Source organism: Aristolochia californica, unplaced genomic scaffold (assembly GCF_029961685.1).
Source record: "Aristolochia californica isolate CCGP_79_NKW_82.1479 unplaced genomic scaffold, dmAriCali1.0.hap1 SCAF_8, whole genome shotgun sequence".
NCBI lineage: Eukaryota > Viridiplantae > Streptophyta > Magnoliopsida > Piperales > Aristolochiaceae > Aristolochia > Aristolochia californica.
In genome coordinates, this window is record NW_027182279.1 from 9078837 (window position 1) to 9096302 (window position 17466).

The 17466-nt window shown below is 39.2% G+C and overlaps 1 protein-coding gene across 3 annotated transcripts in view; it reads left to right on the top strand.

Moving 5' to 3' along the window:
- The window catches only part of LOC137939035 (calcium-dependent lipid-binding protein-like), a 58894-nt gene extending 42076 nt beyond the window's left edge, over nt 1-16818 (top strand). For all 3 annotated transcript variants that reach the window (XM_068784202.1, XM_068784204.1, XM_068784203.1), the window contains 3 exons: nt 6909-7134; nt 7316-7480; nt 16183-16818. In XM_068784202.1, coding sequence (XP_068640303.1) covers nt 6909-7134; nt 7316-7480; nt 16183-16512 — 721 coding nt within the window. In that variant the 3' untranslated portion in view covers nt 16513-16818. The remainder of the gene's footprint in view (nt 1-6908; nt 7135-7315; nt 7481-16182) is intronic.
- The last annotated feature ends 648 nt before the right edge of the window (nt 16819-17466 follow it).

A 17466-nucleotide genomic window follows, 5' to 3' on the forward strand; every position in this document is an offset into this window, starting at 1 on the left:
TGTCTTTCTCCCTTCTTTACATGACTTCCCTCTCTTATCTTGCTTGAGGTTCTAATCATGGGGTCCTAAATTCAACACTGACCATCAGGCTTACCAGTAGAAGACTGAAGGTTAAGAGCAGCTGCTTCTGAGAGAGCTCCACCCGACTTATTCTTATTTACAATTGCACCTTCAGCTCGTAGAACTTTGTTAAATGCTTGCTCAAGGGTGGTCACATCTTCATTGACCAATAGTTGGGCTCTAATAGCATCATACTCAGGCCCCAAACCATCCAAAAATCGGGCTACTTAAATATGATTTTCTTTCTTCAACATCTGTAGTAAAAGGATGAAATGTATAAATCTCCTATAGTACTCCCCACTGAACTAATCTCCTATAGTACTCCCCTCATCTCAATGAAATAATTTGTCACTGATCTACCTCCACTTTTCATATTTAAGAATTTCATATATAACTCATAGATCCTGGACAAATTACTCTCTTGAGACAAAATAGAAGCCAAGGTACTCCACATTGCCTTAGCAGTATTGTAACCCAAAATCTGTTCACTAAATCTGGATTCCATATTATTGACCAACCGGGTCATTACTAAATTATTTTCTGCAACCCAATCTTCAGTAACAGGCACCAAGGGATCATCAGTTATATATTTTGCCATTCTTCTGGCCCTCAAATACGTAAAACCTGATCTGGACCAGTTTACATAATTTGATCCATTCAATCGGATCGTAGTTATCTGAATAGAGTGAGAGAATTTCACATCTAAGCTCTCAACAATCTTTTGGACAACAACCCATGTGCTGGAATCAGTACTTAAATATCACCAAATACCACAACTCAGTACACTAGAGCGTCAATTAACCAAAGGGAAACACTTTTCCCAAATTTCTATTCTTGCACAGTCTAGTGGGCCCCACACCGAACTCAATTTGGGCAATTTAACACCCAATTCATTCAATTTCGAACCAATAATGATCAATTTCAGCAATTGAGACCATAAATTGATGCAAGAGTTACCTAATTGCAAGAAACCAGGATGATGTAGGCTATATGGATGATGACACAAACAAATTTGAGAAATTTCATTGGGATCATCAAACACTTCTAAATCCCAACAATCAATCAAATAGAAGTAGTAATCATTAGCCAATAGGCTAAGATAAGCAGAAAAAATGAAAAATTGGAATTTTTACCCTACCAGTCTAGAAATTTGGGAAAAACCTTCAAGGAGATTGTTGGAAATGGCAACAAGATACCATGCCCAAGACTTGCGTTACAAGTCTGATACCATGAAAAATATGTGATTTAGGGAGAAAATAGAAGAGAAAAAGAGTTATAGAAGAGGAGCAACTTTGCTGTTGTTATGCATGCAATAACATTATTATTTTAATTGTTTTCTTTAATTTACTTTATTTTATTTCAGTTAAAGAATTAATAGGCCACAGGGGCATTTTTGGAATAGTTCATTTATAGGGGTATTTTTGTAATATTTTATCTTAAACCTTGTAAGGGTGAACCCTATTTAAGGGGTAAGAGTAATGAGAAAGAAGCATTGATTTAGGTTAAACAGGGTTTTGAGTTCTCTTCAATGAGCTCAGGGGTGTGTGTTCTCCTTAACGAACCTAGGGTTTTCAAGCTTCCCTTTGGCTTGATTTTCGTCTTTCTCTTCTTCCTCCCTATGAATCCATGTGTCAGATCCGGGACCATAACAACTTTGTATCAGAGCTGCGTAACATAGGGAATTCCAGCAATGAGGAGTTAAGAGTTCGTGATCAACGGGCTGAAGGCGCACGCAGAAACCAATAGAAGGCTCGCTCAGATCATGCAAAAGTTGTATCTAATCCCAAGTATGAACCAGAAACTCCACAGAATCGAAAAGGTAATGGCAGCGATGCATGAAGGGGCCGCAGAGTGAAGGGATGTGGAGCAAAAGTCCCGCACAGGGACCCTTCTCATGGAAAGCAACAAACCTTTCTCATGGGATGAAAAACGTCTCCCAAAATAGGAGACGTGAAAATTTCCAGTGTCATCCTAGGCATGGAATTCAGATGGCGGGAACTCAGAAATTCCGAAATCGGAAGGGTATTCAACACAACCTTCGTCGAAAAATCCTGCTTTGCATTCAACTTCGAAAAAACCGTTCTCACGGGACGTAATAAAAATCCGAACAGGAGAAATTCCGAAATCGTCGGCACTGGACGATTTGGGTGCAACCTCAATTCTGAAATTGGGGACAATGGAAATCTTCGAGCAGGGACGTCATGCGCAAAAATCCTGAGCAGGGCAATGGGACCCAGAAATTCCGAAATCAAACCATCCCTGTTCACGGCAAGCAACACTCCGTCCCGAATTGGAGAAGGAAAATTTTTCGGCTACTGTTTCGACCAGGACACAAGCGGCGAAGCCCCAAAGGGCTGCTGTTCGCCATAGGAGAAAGAGGAGACTCCGTCGGACAAAATTTCGGTGGGATTTGGCTTTCGGACAACAGCTCTCACTCTCCCTCTCAACCTCACTCTCGGTCTCGGCAGCACAGCGGAAAATGAACTTTCAAAAATTTTGGGGTAAACTCCTGCGACGAATTTCTCCAAATTTCGTTTTCTCTTTTCTCGAATCCCTTTATGTTTTACATAATTCCTCTCCAATGGCGTTGAAATTGTTCCGTGAAGCAAAGAAACAAAGACAATTTTATGGAATCCCGGATTTTGGGTCCGAAACGCAAGAGGGGAATTTTTTTGGGATTCCGGGAATGGAAAACACAAAATTTCTATGGGTGATGATTTATTTTTCTATTAATGAGAACAGTACCGATGCGTCTGTTCATTGTCAATTTGAATTCGTTGTATCTCTGTTTTTGGATGATAGGTGTGATGCTGCTTGGTCCCTGTTCATGGACAATTTTCATGTCAGTGGGAGTTCTGAATTTGAGAAGGTAGCCAACGTGGGAAAAACTGGAGATAAATTTTTTTTGGGTGGTTGTATACTGATGCTATTAGTTTTGTTTGCAAGAACGGTTGTCATTATGGTGGTTATGCAAGATTTCTATCGAAACATTTTCTGGTTCATAACTTTCTGTACAGAAGTCCATCTCCATCACACCAACGAGGCTTGCCATGTATGGACTGGTTGTCTTGTGTCCTTCCTATCTGTGCCCCACCCATTTTTTCTTGGGCAGGTTGATACATAATTACACGATACAGAATGGGTTTTAAATCTAATGTTTTTGTATCCAATGGATTGATTAATATGAATGCAAATTGGGTTGGGAGGGAGAGGAGACAGGAGGAAGCTGCTGGTTTGGCAGCACTTAGGTTCTTCCACAAATTGTTTTGTGCTGCTGCTGTGGCACAGCAGCAAATAGTGCAGCCACCAGTGGCACTGCTGAAACCAGTGCAGGCAGCCAGCCAAGCAAACAAGGCTGCTGTGGCAGTCCAGCATACACTGCTGCCAGCAAGCCAAGCAAACAAGGCTGTTGTCAATCCAGCATACACTGCTGCTAGCCAGCCCAGCCGAGGTGCTTCTTGAGGATGCAGATGGCTATTTGCATGCAATCAAGGCACTAACCCAGAGTGCTGGAAAAGGGAAGTATGATTCCAGTGGTGCTGAATCTAGTGCTTATGCTTCGGGGGTGGCACTTGAACCACTCGCAGGAAATCTTACATTAGCAGGTGCTGAAGTTGGTCAATCTGTGATTGGCATAGTGCAAAATGCAATAGTCAAGCTTTTTTACAGTATGGAAAGTTATGATGATGACAACGCAGAACTGAATGTGACAGACTTTCAAATAAGGTGCCGTATGAAGGAAAAAAAATTACAACAGGGAATGTGCAGATACAGTTATCAAATCTCTTGGACTTGACAATATGAAAATTGAGAATTGCATGGGCGACTCAAATGCTGATGCTGACAATCCTGTGCTGGCAAAAGAGCAAGATGCTCAAGTTGGTAAGGGATCCAGGGGAGATGTTACCATACTGTCTACACTTGTTATGCATAATCGACGGTATCAAGGGAAGTTAGAGAAAGGTGCTGTACTGAAGGCTATTTGTGCTGGTTTTGAGGAAACTACTGAACCTGTTTGTTTGAGTGATGATATTCAGAAAAATGAATGCCTGAGCATCAATGGGGGTTGTTGGCGAGATAAAATTGTGAATATAACAGCTTGCAAGGACACATTCCATGGTAGAGTTTGTGAGCGTCCCTTGGTAGAAGGAGTGCAGTTCAAGGGGGATGGTTATAGCCATGGTGAAGCAAGTGGGCCTGGACGATGCAAGCTAAACAATGGAGGCTGTTGGCATGCTACTCAAGATGGACATTCCTTCTCAGCTTGTCAGGAGGCTGAGGGCAGTAAATGTCAGTGTCCAGCTGGATTCAGGGATGAGTGGGGGTGTGCATATGTTCTTGATATGGGCGAGAAGTTTCACCAAAGGTGCAACCTTGAATTGGTGGATCTTGACAAAGTAGTAGACCCCGATGATATCTTGATATCATGCTCAGTGCTTATGGCCATGATACTTTCATCGAGTATGTTGGGCAATTTGCTGAACATGGACTGGGTCCAAAGATTGAGGTTATCGGGGACATGCTGTTTTTTGCCAATGAGGCAACTACTGGGGCAGCTCCCACAAAGGCTATTAATGTCGAAGCAGAAGTTACCAATTTGGCGCAGGTGATCGTTCAACTTGTTGTTTGATTGCTTATCCGTATTGGGGTATGCTACATCAAGTGAAGCTAGCAGTGTCAAAAAAAAAAAAAAATTGCTTCTCTGGTTGGATGCTCCAGTTTTGTAGTCCAAAGGGCTGACACAGATATTGCGGTTGATACTTGAGAACGGATGGAGATGTCGGCAAGGGCAAGCATACCCTACCTTCGAGCTTGAGGACAAGCTCTTTCTTCCACGGGGGGGGGGGTGTGTGTGTGTAATGTTATGCATGCAATAACATTATTATTTTAATTTTTTATTTAGTTTACTTTATTTTATTTCAGTTAAAGAATTAATAGGCCACAGGGGCATTTTTGAAATATTTCATTTATAGGGGTATTTTTGTAATATTTTATCTTAAACCTTGTGAGGGTGAACCCTATTTAAGGGGTAAGAGTAATGAGAGAGAAGCATTGATTTAGGTTAAACAAGGTTTTGAGTTGTCCTCAACGAGCTCAGGGGTGTGCGTTCTCCTTAACGAACCTAGGTTTTTCAAGCTTCCCTTTGGCTTGATTTTTGTCTTTCTCTTCTTCCTCCCTACAAATCCATGTGTCAGATTTGGGACCATAACATTTGATATCAGAGCTATACCGCGGTTACGAGTTCGAATCCTGGAGGGGGCGACCTAGAGACTTGTGTAGCGCAAAAAGGCGGTCCGGGTCACTAGAGTTGGCCGTCGTGGATGTCGGTTCATAATGGTGGGAGTATTGTTATGATCTTGGAGTTAAGTACTTGGTTTTCCGCTACCTACCAGGCCGATCTTTTGGGTAGTATTGGCTAAGTGCTTAACATTTGGTATTAGAGCTGCCTTGGAATCCGAGCCAAAAAAACCCGTCTAATTTCTTTATAATCAGGGTTTAGGTGAAAATTTATAAAAAGATGTAATTGGAATCTCTTTCCTAGATTAACCAATTCCTAGGCTAGTAAATTGGCTAAATTCATAACCTCCCATAAATCTCTCATTGTATGGGATCTCCCCCCTTGTAATCTGCTCGTTTGAGCTTTTGATTTAATAAAATTCAGCATCATTTAATTTTTTTTCATAAAAGGACAAAAATGTCCCTCAATACTCAAAATTACATCTCCTAAAATACATATCTAAATTGAATGAACTAGAAATAAAATAAGACATTCTCTATATAATAGCCATATTATAAGAGAAAAATGTAATGTGGAAAATATGGGAACTGACCAAAATACCCCTAGACTTTTATTTTAACAATTTTTAAAAATTAAATTTAAACAGATATATTTAAATAATTTGAACTTATTAAAAAAAATAAATTAAAAAATGACTAGTAACATTGAGTAACTGTTGAAAGTGAACAGGTTTATTCTAGGTTGTGGTTCACTCCACAATTGTTGTGGCATTTTTTCTCAACACAGCCCCATCCCACATTTGTGGGCCCTCATTATGTATAAAAATAGTAAAGGTCCACCGGATTTGTTTTGATACTGCAAGGAATGACATCAAACTCAATAGCTTAAACTAAATTTTGCCCTAATGCTTGGTTGTGGATCTATTCAGAGTCGGCCTTTCTTGTTTAAAAACAAAAAAAAATATATATTTAATTGTTCATATCTTTAAATGGTATGAAGTGAGTGCTCTTCTATTCGGCCTTCAAATCTTCAAAGAGCGTCTCCATGGCAAGCTGTTTATTAAAGGAGATTCTAAGACTATCATCAGCTGGTACTCAAAAGATAACTTCCCCCCTTGGTGCCACCGACCTATCACTGATTGTATTGCTAACATTGTGTAATTTATTCATTGTAATTGGTACCTCGTTCCTTGATCAGCCAATTCTTTGGCTGATAAATTGGCAAAATTTGGAACCTCCCAGCAATCTCTCATTGTTTGGGAAGGCTTCCCCACTTGTAATCTGCTCGATTGAGCTTTCTCTTAATAAAAATCAGCATCTATTTTAAAATAAAAATAAAAATGGTATGAAGTGTTTGCCTAAAATTAAAACCTCATTAATATTGCTAAATTTGATGAATGTGTCAGTTCTACCGATGAATATGGCTTGCTTATCATCATTACCGCATGATGTTCTTTCAAGAAAGTGGTTGTTCTGTCTTAGTAAGTCTCACAAATTGGGAACTAAGTGTTACAATTAGTTTACTGTTGATTTAGTGTGTGTTTCCAGTAAAGTCTTGCTGAAAATTATTTTTCATTCAATAATTTAATGAGCTTATATTTTTGCTGCAGCGAATTAGAGCTTAAACCACAGGGAATGCTCTTAGTGACTGTGGTGAAGGCAACCTCTTTGAAAAATAAGGAAATGATCGGTAAATCTGATCCTTATGCTGTCATTTATATCCGGCCGCAGTTCAAAGTTAAAACAAAAGTTGTTGACAATAACCTGAATCCTGTATGGAATGAAACATTTGAGGTGATTGCTGAAGACAAGGAGACACAATCTCTCATCGTTGAGGTCTCATCCTATGTCTTTTAGCTCCATAGTTTAAGTTCTTTCTTTCTTCAATTTATATGGATACATATTTTGACCAACTAATGAGATTTTAATGTACACTGAACTGCAAACAAGAGCTGATTTTTTGCGCAATTTTGTCACAAGAAATCCCTGAGCCTTTGTCTTTCCATTCTTAATGCAGGTTTATGACAAAGACATCACGCAAGATAAGAGGCTTGGTATTGCAAAATTACCTTTAATTGATTTGCAGCCTGAAACAACAAAAGAGGTTGAGTTGAGGGTGATGCCTTCACTTGATATGGTAAAAATCAAAGATAAGAAAGATAGAGGCACAATTACTCTCAAGGTATGTTGTTTTTGTGCTTTTAACCAACTCTTGTACCTCTAGTATTACCTTAACAAGGTTCATTCAACCTGCTAATAAGTGATACACACACACACACACACACACACACACACACACACACACACACACACACACACACACACACATATATATATACACGATTAATCCAATACGAAAAGCCATTTGGTGTGAAAACGCTATTCTTTGTATATCTTATTCTACGTGTCCTCTTTACATGAAATTTGGTCCTTAAACATAGTTTGACGTGTAGAATAAGATTACATCAAGAAATATAAATAACAACTAGGTAAAATGACCAAAATACCCCTGTTGTTGTTTTTCAACACTCCCCCTCAAGCTAGAGAGTATATTTTGAACGATCCCACCTTGCCGCAGAAATTCAGGAATTCACACTTTCCCAGTGCTTTAGTTAGGATATCACCGAGTTGATCACCAGACCGAACATAGGAGTAGTTACTTCTTTCTTCATTGTTGCATCTCGGATGAAGTGAAAATCTACATCTATATGTTTTGTTCTTTCATGAAAGACTGGATTATTTGCAATGAACATTGCTGCTAGGTTATCATAATACATAGTCATAGGATCTTGTTGATCGAGGCCAAACTCCTGAACAATAGATTTTATCCACATTAGTTCATTGACACTGTGGGCCATTGCTCTATATTCTGATTCTGCATTGGAACAAGCAACAACATTCTGTTTTTTACTTTTCTAGCTGACTAAATTTCATCCCAAAAATACACTGTATCCAGTGGTTGATTTCCTATCAAGCTTGGAACCTACATAATCAGCATCAGAGAAAGCTTCAACCTTCAAGTGATTATTAGGTTTGAAAAGGAGACCTTTTCATAGTGCTCCCTTTAGATATCTCAAGATTCTTTGTGCAGCCTCTAGGTGAATTTTTTGTGGATTGACATGCACTGGCTCACTACACTCACTACAAATGAAATATCTGGTCTAGTAATTGTAGCATAGATGAGTTTGCCAACTAGACTTCGATACATTGTTTTATCTTTTAGTTTTGGACTTTGATCATCGTGAAGATCAAGTCCTACTTCCATAGGTGTATTCGTCGGTTTAGCCCCCAAAAGACCATATTGTTGAAGCATATTAGTAGCATATTTCCTCTGAGTCACTGTTGTTCCTTCTTTGCTTCTCAATACCTCAATACCTAGAAAATATTTCTACTGACCCAATCCTTAGTCTGAAAGTGATTCGCCAACTGGGATTTGACTATTTTAATACCTGATCTATCACTCCTAGATAGAATGATATTATCTACATATACCAGTAAGATAATAATTCCATATGATCATTTCAGAATAAATAATGAGTGATCACAATGGGTTCTACCAAATCCCATGGATATAACCACTTTGCTAAAATTTTAAAACCAACCTTGCGGACTCTGTTTTAAGCCATAAAGAACCTTCTTTAGTCAACATACCGTATGTGTCTTCTCCTGAGCAACATAACTTGGAAGTTGCTCCTTGTAGACTTTTTCCTGAAGGGCACCATATAAGAAGGCGTTTTTAATATCTAGGTAGAATAGAGACCAGCTATGATGGACTACAATATAAATAATTATACGAACAGAGGACATGCGAACAACTGGAGAAAAGTCTAAAAAACATCCACCCCAAATGTTTGTATATACCCTTTTGCAACAAGACGAACCTTATACCGTTCAACTAATCTATCTGAGTTATATTTAATAGTATAAACCCATTGACATCCAACTACAACAACACCTGGAGGTAAGTCACATAACTCCCAAGTCCTATCTGTTAATGCTTCCATCTCAACATCCATGACATTCTTCCGATGACGTTGCAATAAGGCCTCCTGCATTGAAGAAAGAATAGTGCAAGTGGAGTGGAGATGGATAAAGCAAACTTACAATAGTAAAAAAGAAAAAAAGAAAAAAATGAAAAGGTCGTCTTATTCAAAACCCCAATTATGACATCCCCTCTCTCCCACTTCACACCTCGGAACGCACTGTTCTTATAGAGAGAAACGCGCTTTCACATCTTCTTAACCCGAAATGGCTGAGGAGAGGAAAGGTTCCTTTTTGAGGGTACTCCCGGGAACAGATCCAGTGGAGACGGGGTGGGGCCTGTAGCTCAGAGGATTAGAGCACGTGGCTACGAACCACGGTGTCGGGGGTTCGAATCCCTCCTCGCCCTCAACCGGCCCAAAAGGGAAGGACCTTTCCTTTACCTATGGGGGTAGGAAAATCATGATCGGGATAGCGGATGCAAAGCTATGGAACTTGGGTGAGTCTGGGCCGTGTCTCAGTCCCAGTGTGGCTGATCATCCTCTCGGACCAGCTACTGATCATCGCCTTGGTAAGCTATTGCCTCACCAACTAGCTAATCAGACGCGAGCCCCTCCTCGGGCGGATTCCTCCTTTTGTTCCTCAGCCTACGGGGTATTAGCAGCCGTTTCCAGCTGTTGTTCCCCTCCCAAGGGCAGGTTCTTAAGCGTTATTAAACAAGGAATGGAAGAAGACAAATGAGATAAAGGATGGCGGGTACCTTTATGAACACATTTCCGAAGGGCAATAGGAAAGCGTAGATCACTTACCTTAGGATCAGGAGACGATGAAGAGTCATGGTCGGATGTGAGTAGGGGGTTTGGATCAGAATGAGAAGGTTGTTGTCGGCGCTGGGATACTTACAGTTGTTATTTAGTAGGAGCATCTCGTGAAGTTGGAGCACATTCATCAATTGGAAGAGGAATAACGGGAATAGGTATAGAGGGTTCAGGTGGAACCGATTCAAATGTAGAAGATTCAAAGAAGGAAACATCCTCAAAAAAGCTAACATCAGCAGAAACAAATGTTTTCTCATATATGGATAATAGCATTTGTAACCTTTCTTTGTTCAAGAATACCATAGAAAGACACACTTGATAGACCGTGGAGACAACTTATCCTTTGACTTATAAAAAAACATGTGCAAAACATTCATACCCAAAGACCTGATGTGTCACTGGAAACAAAGGTGTTGTAGGTAAAACAATCTGAATGCCATCAAGAATGGAAGTCGACATTCTATTTATCAGAAAACTTGTAGTAAGAATAACATCACCGCAATAAGTCTTAGGTACATTCATGTGAATCAGCATAGTACGAGCTACTTCAAATAAATGACGTTTCTTGCGTTCAACAACTCCATTTTGTTGCGGAGCAAACACACAAGAAGTTTGGTTAATGATTCTTTGTGAGTGACAGAAAGAACCAAATTTATGATTCATAAACTCAAGACCATTGTTTGTACGACATATATGGATAGAAGTTGCAAACTCGTTCTTTATTTCATTAAAAAATAGTTGAAAGACATCAAAAGCTTCAGATTTTTCTCGCATGAGAAAAATTTTCAAGTTCATTTACTGAAATCATTAATAAAGGAAATAAAATACCTATGACCAAACCGACCAGTCATAGGACAAGGACCCCAGACATTTGAGTGGACGAGCTTAAAAGGTTTACTAGTTTTACGAGATGAAACAAGAAAAGAGCTCCGGTGATGCTTGCCCAGTTGATATGACTCGCATTAGAAAGTAATACTAGAAGGAAGATTTGGAACTACTTGAATTAATTTTGCTGGAGATGGATGACCAAGTCTGAGATGCCACTAAAGAGGTGAATCAGCTGTGTTAGGCCATGTAAAGTACTATCTGGATTGTGGCTGTCCAGATAGTATGATCCACTCTCATGAGCGAAACCAATCATCTTCCTCGTCACGAGATCTTAAAACACACAATGAGTAGGGTAAAATGTGAGAAAAAAATTCACAGACTTAGCATCCTGACTGACAAACAACAGATTTAAAGAAAATTTTGGAACTAACGGTGCAGATTGAGGTGAAAGAAAAGGTGCAAGGGTAACATTTCCCACTGCATGTACTGGTGAAACTGACCCATCAGCAAGATTAACATGCTTAACGAGAACAAACTCTTTGAAATAAAAAAATAGAGAGGACATACCTAACATGTGTTTTGTAGAACCGGAATAAAAAACCCAAGATGAGGAATAAGACATTGAGAGTGCAAACATGCCTATAGTAGGAGTCGTATGTGCCAAGGATGTAGAGGGAATAAATAGTTGTGCCATACGTTGAGAAATCTGTTATTGCTGCTGTAAGATCTGTTGTTGTAGTTGGATCAATTTCTGTAATTCATCTGGAGCACCAGGTGGGATTGTACTTTCAGACCATGGTGTTGTACCTTCATGTGTACTAGCATTTTCCCACACAAGCTTCCCAAAATTTTCCCAACATCTATCTGAGTACTGATTGGTGCATCCACAACGAACACACTTGCACTCATATTTACCATCTCTTCGGCCTCGTCCTCCTCTGCCAGAATTATCTCTACCTCTGCCTCTACCAGCCCTTGCACGTTCTTGGATGTGTCAATAGAATTAGATGTTGTAGTCGATGTATTAAGGGCAGTAGCTTCACCCGCTTTATGTACCCTATTAAAGGTAGTAGAGAGGTTAGGTATTTCATCTGGGGCCAAAATTTGTGCCTTTATGTTGTCAAATTCAGCACCCAATCCATCTAGAAATTTCACCATTAGGAGTTGACTCCGTTGTTTTCGAAGTTCACTTTTATCCGTAGTAAAAGGATGAACGACATTAATTTCTTGCCAGATACTCAAAACAGAACTATAGTAGTTTGTCACAGTTCTATTACCCCTTTTAAAGCCAAAAAGTTCTGTATATAATTCATAAACCCTGGAAAGATTGCTCTCTTTGGCATTAAGAGCTTCCAAGGACAGCCACATAGCCTCGGCGGTTTCAAAGTTCATAACTTGGCTCTTGATATTAGATTCCATGTTATTGATAAGCCAAGTCATCACTTGACTGTCTCCAACCTCTCAATCATCATCCTGAGGAATAAGAGGGTCGTCTCTAATAAATTTCAACTTTTTCTTGCCCTTCAAGTACATTTTAATAGATCTGGACCAAGTAAGGTAGTTATAACCATTCAACCTATTAGAGGTGATAGTGATAATATCTTTACCATCAGGATTATATGACCCCTTTGTTGGAGTGTAGACCTCACTAGGGTTAGCCGTATCAGATATAGAAGATCAAATAGACAGATCAAATAATCCCTTCAAAAATTCCAAATTGACTAGTTCAAGTGGGCCCCACCACGTAAAAAGAAAACACAATTAGGCAACTTATAAGATGTGCGCAGATCATATAGTCGAGAAAATCCAACAGGGATTAAATTCAGAAGAAAAAGTGCACCGAAACCTGCACCAGGGCTGGCATCAGCAATTGTGTAGATGATGTTAGCAGTTATAGTTCTGGAATTTTGGTGCACTCCTCTAGATCAGCATAAAAGAGCCTCCTTTGACAGTTTAGCACATTAGAATATGTTCTTAGAACAGTAAGACCAGTAACCCTAGGGTTATGGCATAGAAAAAAGGAGAAAAATTGGATTTTTACTAACTAGTAACCAAAAACCCGGAAAAAGATCTTCTTTTATGTAAATTTCTGCTTCAAAGAGGAGAAAAAACTCACAAAGATCCTTCCCAGATGCTATCTACTGCCCTGATACAATGTAAAAAGTAAAAAGAAGAAAGGTTGAAGAGAGAGAATGAGAAGAAGAGAGCTTGGAGAAGAGAAATTGAGAAAAGAAAACTGAACATTCGTGGCTGGACTTCCTCCTGCTTCTATTTATAGATTTAGGTTTGAGTAGATAGGGTCAATTTACAACATTGACTCTACTTTAAGTGAAAAACCCTAATTTTCAATATCTCTTATTTTACGTGTCTCCTTTACATGAAATTTGGTCCGTAAACATATTTTGACATGTAGAATAAGATTACATCAAGAAATATAAATAACAACTAGGTAAAATGACCAAAATGCCTCTATTCTTGTTTTTCAACACTTATAAACCAATAACACTTCTTAATACTAATTAATATGGGACTATGCTCTCTCTACAATCACTTATAAAAATAATCAAAAGTAACAAAAATTAACATTAATATAAAAACATTCAGACTCTTGTCATAGAAAGAAAAAGCACGAGACCTGCTTGGCGTCTTTTGGCGTAATTGTGATGAGATACTGCATTTGTGTTCTGATATTAATATTTCTCGGAGTTATTTCAAGATCAGGAAATCATGCCTGTGTTGATCCAAGATCCGTATGAAGATCTTGCCTTTTAGTTTGCATATTCTCTCTCAATTGGGCTGAGGGCTCTCCTCTCCCCTTCCTATTGCATTTTTTTTCACATTAACGACTCGCCATTTTTTTTTTTAAATGATGCTGAATTTTATTAAGATATAGCTCAAACGAGCAAATTACAAGGGGGGAAAACCTTCCCAAACAATTAGATATTGTTGGGAGGTTCCGAATTGGCTGATCTAGGAACGAGGTTCCAATTACAATGAATGGATGACACAATGTCAGCAATACAATTAGTGATTGGCCAGTGGCGCCAAGGAGACGCTCTTTGAAGATTTACACTAGCTGATGACAGTCTTTGAGTCTCCTTCGATAATCAGCTTACCATGGAGACGATCTTTAAAGATTTGGAGGTCGAATAGAAGAGTACTCACTTCAGCAATACGCACCGGCCCAGCATAGGATAGAATAGGGTCTCCACTGCTGTTTTTGAAAACACCACCAGCTTTAGCCAGTCTAGGACAGCCATAAAGTACTGCCATCAAAATTGAGTTTGATGCAGTCGCAAGGGGGAGAACCCCAGGTGGCCATAACCGGATTCTTGCAGGGGCTCACCATATGCGCGATCAAACCCCAATTTTCCCGAAGGGAAACCTGATAGAGAGGCAAACTCCTTCCTAGTATGTAACCAACTCGAGATAAAGCCCACTGCCTGAGAAGCTGTATTATCTGGGGTGTTAGCCTTGGAGTTGAATCTCCGGTTATTTCGCTTGAGCCATAAGCACCATGGGACATGTGCAAGGCATGCCAAGAGAGTTATCTTGCCCAACCTAGGAAGGCGAATCCCCATAACCATCTTATAGATGCCAAAAAAGTCCTGATGTAGCCCCATTTGGAGTCCAATCTTCTGAAATATCTTCATCGAGACTTGCCAAGAAAAATCACAATGTAAGAGAACATGATGGACTGTCTCGTTGCACACACCACAAAGGGGACAAGTACGATCGGGGGCTGTGTAGCCTCTTTTATGGAGGTTGTCAGAGGTGAGGATCTATTCCTTGATGGCCGTCCACATGAAGAATTTGATTTTACTAGGCGCTGAGAGCTTCCATGCCAGGTTTGCCTTGTGCTCAAGCATGTTGTAATCTTGCTTTCTAATATGAGAGTAGGCAGATGCAACTGTGAATCAGCTATTAATGCTGGGCTTCCATGTCAGTTTATCAACTGCAATGACTCACCATTTCAAGAAAAAATAAAATAAAAATAACAGCACAAAACATTAAGAGTTTTACAGAGAAAGGCAATGTATCGGCTTGTCACTGAAGTCTATTTCTGACTACTTTTTCTTTTGTGAATCCATTAGCTACTGAATACATATTGTCGATAAGCCAATTAATGAAATCAAGTTCATTCTAACCATTCTGAAGCTTCCCTGGAAAAAGTTCCACGGCAGATTTGTTTCGCTGCACTAAAGAAACTGCCTACACAATTCTTTTTGAGTTATATCCTCGTTGTAAGATCATGTCCTTGACCTGGTTTTCTTTTGTTTGGTGTTATCACTAATAAATGACAGAAAAAAGGGGCAGTGTTGCTCTCTCTGGAATTGATCCAAAATTCATTCTTGTTTGGGTAGATATAACATCTCTCTCAAATATAATACAACATACATGAGATAGTTTCCAGCTTCATTGGAGAGAAAATCATGTTCATATATATCAGTCAATAAGGTGGTGCCTTTTCAGTAATTCCTCAGCAGTCAATAAGGTGGTGCCTTTTACTCATGCGGTGCCTAACACATGGAAATTTTTGGGCTTGATAAACAACACTGAAAAAAATGACTCAAGGAAAAAACTAGCAGAGATGGTTGCTGTTGAAGGAATTTGTGCTTGTACAATAATTGATGGGTGATTGTGATTGTGATTGGTAAACAACGGTGATAACTGATTCTGGGTGGCCATGGCCTAAGTGTGACTCAGAGCACTTTTGCTGCTGCTGCTTATTGTGGAGATGAGAAAACATCTTCACATACCCCATTTTTCCTACCAGCTCTCTCTCTCTCTCTCTCGTTCTTGCATGCATACCCTTTAACATATAATACTGCGTTAATTTTTGCATAGCTTGGCAGATCATGGACTAAGCTATATAAAATGTATGGACTAAGCTATATAAAATGTATAGTCAAGTAGTACAAGTTGTATCGGCACTATCGGCACTATTCAATTATTGTCATGTTTATAATAAATTTAAAGACAAAATAAATCTATTTCCAACTCTGCCCTTTTTTAATTCTGCCTGACAATTGCTTCATTACAAGATGTTGAAACTGAAACTGAAACAAGCTATACTGAGATGGTTATTGCAATTTCTTTTGATTGCTGATAGGATGTGGAATTAATTTTAAGATTGATTTAATCACACTTCTACGGTTTTCCTTAAATGTGATAGAAGTTAGTGCAGCTATTGGATTTGATTTATACTTATGAAACTTCTCTGTAGTCGCTTTATATTTTGTTCTGGGGACTGTAGGTGCTGTACCATCAATTTAGTAAAGAGGAGCAATTGTCAGCCTTGGAAGTAGAGAAGAAGATGTTAGAGGAGAGGAGAAAGCTAAAAGAAGCAGGACTAATAGGCAGCACGCTGGATGCAGTTGATGGGGCAGCATCATTAGTGACATCAGGGGTTGGTCTAGTAGGGAGTGGAATAGGCGCAGGAGCAGGGCTGGTTGGATCTGGCCTAGGTACAGTTGGCAGTGGACTTACCAAAGCTGGGAAGTTTATGGGCAAAACTATTACAGGTAATTTTTCATCGAAAAAAAGTGGAGCCAGCACCCCTGTAACACAGGAGAATGGAAGCTGAAATATGATTACACTAGTGAGCTCCTGTCGTATTGTCTGTTGGTGTTATTGTTGTCTAGATGGAGCAGATGTCGTGAATATTTTAGTTCTTCATCCACTACAGTGTTTGCTATTTCTGTATCAAGTTTCTTGTTATACTTCTGAAAGCTGTGAAAATCCTTTCTGATGCTTGTACTTATCACAGAGTTTTAATTCACACTGCTGTTTGATCACCGTACATGCTGTGCTGTTGAAGCTTGTTGTAGTGGCAAAAACTGTTATTTTCATTACCTGAATAAGATAACTGTTTGTTTCACGATTGGGACAATTTTATCTTAAAATGCCACTGGTTTAGTATGAGGTAATCAATCGGAGTCCTAAATTTCCCAGGCCGTGGAGGCAGAGACCCAACTTTATGAGCCTATCAGTGTAGTCACCCTAAGGGAGAGCCCCACGCGCTTCCAAGAACCCACTCGCTTTCAAGCTTGTTTGATTAAAGAAGCTACCACTTCGAGTCCCTTGTGGATTAAATGTGTCTAAACTTGTATAGCTCTTACCCTGCCCCCATTAGAGGGGCTACACTTGCACCAGTAGTTGATGGCAGCCAAAAATTGTGTCAGCAGTAGTGCTTTAAATTTTGCCATATTATTCCTGTAGGGTTTTGTTTTGTGGAATAAGAACTATTGGAAGTTAGTTGTAAATGTTCTATGTTAGCCACCTTATATGTAACTTATGCATTACTATTTTTAGTTATTCAAGCTTATTACCTTAATTGCATTTATGATAATTTTTACTCAATAAATTATAAATTGCAAATCATGAAGGCAACTCCCAACTTGCCTTAGGATTTCCTCCTCGTTCTCTTTATTTATTACTAAAAATTCTTATCTTTATAATTATAGTATTTTCCTTAGGCTCATAAAGACTCGTGTAACTGTTATAGTCCTGGGTTAAATACCTATGTCTTCCGCTCTTA